Genomic DNA, 5,911 nt, shown 5'->3' with positions numbered 1-5,911 from the left:
CCGCAGCACATCTGTGCGACTCGGGCATTTGACAAGATAGCAAGAACCTCCTCCCAAAGCTGCGGGAAACCATCACTTTACACAAAGCCTGTCCAAAACAACAGCAACAGATGTTAACCCCCCTCCCCAAATCATGTACTCACAAAAAGTAGCCAAATACATACAATCATGTCTAAAGCGGTTCAGACGTATCCTTGGTATCCCCGTTCTCGAGTATAACGGTGTGGTTGAAAACTTTTAAAAAGTTGTAGGCTATATATCCTAAAATATATAATATACATGCAAATTTAAAAAAAAAGTATACTTGTTTCGAAATTCATGTTTTCGAACTTCATCTGTGCGAGTTAAGTTTTGCATTTCGTGTCAGACATGCGCGCAGCGGTCCGCAGTTGACGGGATCTGAGTGATTCTGCAAATCTGCGCAGACCTGCGGACAGCTGCGCTACAAGAGCCTTCGTTGTGTTACGAGCTCGCACACCTCTTTTGCATCATTTCAGGAAACTGTGCGCCGGGGGGCCGGAGCCTAGTAGCATCCACAGCGCCTGCAAAATTGCTGGTTCCGTTTGGACAGCCGCTCCTCCTGTGCAGATTTGAGCGACACGTCCGACTTCCCTGACTGCAGCATCTGACCCGAATCCACAAGTCGTGTCTCTTGTTCAGGAGCAGCATTGCCACCATGACATCTGTAAAACAGCGCAATAAAAGTAACGCCGGCGACAGGAATTCCCATGCATCGCCTGATGACGTGGCGAAGAAGGCTCCCAAAGCCAGCAAAGCGGGTAGTCCTCCTGGTTCGGGGATTTGGGGCAAACTTCTGGCCGTGGGGTTTTATTTGGCACTATTATCTGCGGCGGGGATCGCCGGCTTTTACCTGCAAAGAGTGCTGGAGGAGGTGAGCCAGATCAACAGCAGACATGAAGACTCAGTGGTGAAGAATGGGGAGCTGACAAAGAGCATGGAGAGTGTCCTCCAGCAGGTAGGGTGTCGTGTATTTCTGTTCCAGTGTGGGAGGGAATGAGACGTGTGCATGTCGCTGTTTAATAGGCCAGGTAGGCGTTGAATCGAAAAGGTGTTTTTAGGAAAGAAAGTCACCATGCCATGACATAATCTGAAAAAAAGAAGTGCAGACGACTTAGAAATGTAGAAATAAATTTTTTGAAAATGATCACTTTTATATCGGTAATGATCATAATACATGAACAATAATCCGCATGGTCATCGTTGATTATTTATACATGTATAGAGAGGAGGAGGGGATTTAGACATTAATTGCTTATATTGCCATATATTGATTTTACAAACAGAAAGTGGCTACAAAGCAAATTATGAAAGTGTGTTCCTTGTGAAGATTTGCGTGGAGCTCCTATTTTAATTTGCCTATATACAAATATGTTCTGCCACATGCTAGGGAAGTCTTTCAGTTGGTTTAACAAGTTCTTTACAAAACAAAACACATTTCTGGATGTATCTGGATGCTAAACAATATGAGCTTAAACAGTTTCTTTCATGTCTTTAATAGCCATGTCAATTTTACAATAGCCATTGCTGTAGACCTTCAACAGCTTAACACTTCTGCTGCACCATATTCATTATACAGGAACTAATTGGTGTTATATTTTCATATTAGGAAATAATATCAATGTTTTGGAAAGTTTATATGGAATCCACAAGTTCATAGCAGATGTGTGTGTGTGTGTGTGTATTGGACATTGTTACTGTATTATTATTTTTTATATTGTGTTCTATGAAAAATGCATGTTTGGTTTTTTTTCATTGCTTTTAACATATTTTTCCCCCCATCTGAGGCTGTGGTTTCTCACAGGGTCCCTGTTTTATTAATAGGAACCCACCTCAGCACATTATTATTAACGTTTTCCACTAACAGCACTCTTTCATTTTAGGTGGACTCTATAAAGCAGGCTGTGGGCAAATTTGACTCCTCTTTAAAGGACACAAAGAGTGAGCTGGACAACACCAATAAAGCTGTGAGGAAAGGTGAGACGGACACACGGCGCATCGAAGAGGTCCTACATAAACTGCAGAACGAGATTCTCAGGGACTTGTCTGACGGCATTCGAGATGTGAAAGAAGCCAGGGAGAGGGATTTCTCATCGCTTGAGCAAACGGTGGAGGAAAGGCTCACAGAGCTTACCAAGTCCATAAATGATAATGTCTCAGTGTTCACTGAGGTCCAAAGTGAAACGCAGAGCGAGTTGCAGAGTCTCAAGTCCAAGATTGATGTCGTTGAGGACCTGAGGCTGCTAAAGAAAGAGCTACAGGGCATCACAGGCACGGTTGCAGAGTTGCAGTCAGCCAGTCAAGGCAAAAACGAGGTCACGGACACTGTAAGAGAGCAGTTGGTCTCTCTGCAAGATGAACTTCAGACAAGGAATGCAGAGGTGGCTTCCACTGTCCAGGAGATTGAGGAGGTTAAGGAGATGGTACAGAGTACTGCCACTTCCCTCAGGAAGTCTCTGTCTGAAGTGGAAAGTACCATCCAGTCCCTGTCAAGCCAGGTTCAGAGCACACAGGATGGCCTACAGCAGGCCACGGATCGCTTTCAAGACCTGGAGCAGGGTCTGCAGGCTAAGACCAACCACATAGAGAACAACTACGGTACCTTAGAGTCCAGGCTGAAGGCGATTGAGGAAAACGCAGAATCTCTCCTTGCATCGGCCTCTGAACAGTCGGAGAAGCTGGAATCGGTCCTGTCCAAGTATGACTCTCACGAAAGCAGGCTGGCCACATTAGGCAGGGATGTAGAGAATGCAAAGTCCTCTGCTTCCGAGGGAGAGGTCTCCGCCTTGCAGAACACAGTGAGGCAGGCAGCAGAAGCACAGGAGGCCTTTGGCAATGATATGGAAATGCTGAAGAACAACGTGGATGAGCTTCAAAACGCAGTCACGGCACTGGGTGGTGCGGAAAAAGAGTTGGATGACAGCCAGAAACAACAAATTGAGGAGCACGAACAAAGACTGGCGACTCTGGAGGATGCTGTGAAAGCCCAAGCCTCTGGGGGAAGTGGGCAGACTGTGGAATTGAGTATTAGTGAACTGAAAGGCTCAGTTAGCAAAACACAGACTGACCTACAAATGCTAAGAACTGCAGTGGACAGTTTAGTGGCCTACTCTGTAAAAATCGAAGGAAACGAAAGAGAGATTGCTTCCCTAAAAAGTCTTCTGGATGAAACCAAAACTTCTTTGGAATTATTTTCCATCAAACTAGAATCAGTCCAGGAGAAGATCTAAGAATGAATGAATTGGGAGGTTTAAGAGGTTAAATAGTACACATTAGTGTTAGATGGTGGACTACCATTATATGAATTGAAGCCAAGCATTAAGACTGCACTGTCGTTCTGATTTGAAGGGCCTTCCTCAATACACACAGCCACTGCAAACCAGTGCAGCAGCATTTCAAAAAGGTCTTTGAACATGTGTTATGATTTCACTGATTGTCTATCAACAGTTTTCTAACAAAATAAAATTTTACAAAAAAAAAAAATGTACCATTTATTAAACCCCATGGCATTATGGAGTATGAACTCATACATGTATGAAACAGGTGTTCATAGTGGGTTTTGTTAAGTTATTATATTACATGCCAACAGCTTTATTTTAATTCAAACTGATGTCATTTCTCTTCCAGAAGTAACCATGATAGATTGTGTTTTATGTTGCACAAAATGGTAGCTTCAAATTCCTTGGCTATATAAAGGTAGCATCGCACTGCAACAACATTTGGTTTGTCAGTACTGGATTTAGGAGGCCCACTGTCTGTGCTGTAAACCCCATGCTTTATCTCAGGAATCTGAATCCCACTACCTGTAGGTCTCCCTGTGAATTAGTCTAGTTTCCAGTCTGCTAATTCCTTTAATGTCACGGTCTTAAGAATCTTTTAGCTTTGTAGCACGTCTGTTTATTTATCATCATGGTGTCTCTAAAACAGTCAGTCACGTGTGGCCTGCATGATTTACAATCAACATATGTACTTCAAATAGATTTCAATAAGATTATTTTAATAGTTTTTTCCATTTGCAGGACATTATTCTGGACAACTGTACACTTGACTGCAATGCTCTTACATTTTGAGCTCAAGAATCAGAAAGCATAATTCAACAAAATAATTGATCAGTTTATCCCATCGGTTTACAATCATTATTTTAGTTGAGGATGGGCACTTCACAGATGCAGAAGCCTGTCACGTAGCAGCAGCTGGGGAAAAGGGCAAGTAGGAACTAGAAGGTTTGGATTTGTAGTGGTTTTAGAAATTCTCAGGATGCACCGATTTAGAAGTAATAAGCTTATTACAAAATAAATACAGGTTATCCTGGAGCTCTCCTCTCACATGAAGTGAAGAAAATTACTGAGGATGTGAGTTTGTATAAGCCTTTTTATATCTTCAGATAGACAAAAGGTTGCAGTCTTATCTATCTGAAATATGTCAAGTTGCAGAATATACATGGAACCGCATGATACTGATGCTTATGGTCAAATATAATTTTAACAGGAATAATTTCTCTAATCACGTCACTGCAGCCCTCCACTTTTGTGTAAAAACATATGCCCATTGTGTAACATGTTAGTCCTGTTTAGAAGATGCAAGTATTTACACTGAGAAATAGAAGGCAACATAATACACACATATAATGGCAAAACACTGCAGGAGGTATAAAACCAACCCTGTGTGAGTGTGTGAAACAGATTAAGCAAACAGCCAACAGACAGCGCTTCTGGTGTCCAGAGATGTGTGTGGAAAATCTGATGCTTAACTGTAAAAACTGAATTGCTGATGAGATTTCATCTAAATGGGAGCCAAAGTCTAAATATTAGTAGGTGACAGTATGCTACTAGAAGTAATGATTGTGTTTACATTTCACAAGCAGACAAAAATAAATATTGATGGATTACTTCTTTGTTTTCCAGCTGCTGTCTCTGGCTACATATTTGAAAGGGATAGGCTCAGAGAGGGAAGAAATATTATCTGGATTGAGCCGCTTTATTTCCAATAAACACTTGTAATGTGATGGAATCTGACCCAGTGTAGTAAATACAGTGCAAGGTATCTATATTAAGTCTACACATTTCAAGTATGGGTTTTGTTAAGGAAAAAATATTTGTACAATTGTCCAAAAAAAAAAAATTACATTTATTGTCTTTTGGGACAAACAGCAAGAAACAGGAACAAAACAAGGAAATAGTGTCACTGCCAGCATTCAGTTCAACATTTAAGATAAACAAGAACAAATGAATCCTCAGCGCAGCATCAAGCAGGATTGTGTGTGTGTTACTATTAACCTTCCACCCAGCTCTCACTACTGACCTCCTTGATCCCCCTTATATACACTTTCAGTATAGTCCTTCCATTTGGACCCAATGATTAGCAAATAGGGCAACACAAGAAACATTAAAAACATACAATATCCCCAAACATAACTATGAAAGTAAACTTATAATTGTACATCATTTCTATAATAAAACAAATCAAACTATAAATAAAGTAAATAAACCACTCCAAACAGTGAGACATTAACCCCTCCCCATAGCAGGAGTAAGGTAGCTCAGAGGTCTATAAAGCCCCTTGCTAAACTGACCTCTTCAACCTCCTTCTGCTTTACCAAGATAGCCACTCTTCAACCACAACCCAGGTAAGTCTTTGTTTCCTCTTAAATGATGTTTAATTTATGTGTAATAAAGGGATGGGCCTTTCTCCATCACATGGTCAAATTTTACATTCAAATCACACACTTGATTGTTATATAATATCAAGTATTTCAAATTGATTCTGTTCTTGTGGTTTAGAGATTTGAAGGCAGAGGTATTTCTAACAGAACTGATTAAATAAAAGCTACAGACATAAAATCAATACTGAATGACATTTTAAACAGAGATAAGATATAAGAATAATAGCACAA

At 40.9% G+C, this 5,911-nt stretch overlaps 1 protein-coding gene across 1 annotated transcript; it reads left to right on the top strand.

Annotated features, from left to right (window-relative positions):
- Positions 1-461: 461 nt before the first annotated feature.
- ckap4 (cytoskeleton associated protein 4) lies at positions 462-3,501 on the top strand. The gene is made up of 2 exons (XM_066705315.1): positions 462-976; positions 1,902-3,501. Exons 1-2 carry the CDS (start codon positions 677-679, stop codon positions 3,246-3,248), a joined length of 1,647 nt encoding a protein of 548 aa, XP_066561412.1. The 5' UTR covers positions 462-676; the 3' UTR covers positions 3,249-3,501.
- Positions 3,502-5,911: the final 2,410 nt, after the last annotated feature.

This window comes from Amia ocellicauda, chromosome 5, assembly GCF_036373705.1.
Source record: "Amia ocellicauda isolate fAmiCal2 chromosome 5, fAmiCal2.hap1, whole genome shotgun sequence".
NCBI lineage: Eukaryota > Metazoa > Chordata > Actinopteri > Amiiformes > Amiidae > Amia > Amia ocellicauda.
The sequence above is the reverse complement of the archived record's forward strand: the minus strand, read 5'-3'. Positions and strand labels throughout refer to the sequence as shown.

Bases quoted from the DNA above. Each gene is read 5' to 3' on its own strand.
- ckap4 (XM_066705315.1), top strand. From the start codon at position 677: ATGACATCTGTAAAACAGCGCAATAAAAGTAACGCCGGCGACAGGAAT. The intron at 977-1,901 runs GTAGGGTGTCGT...CTTTCATTTTAG, and splicing joins TGGAGAGTGTCCTCCAGCAG to GTGGACTCTATAAAGCAGGC.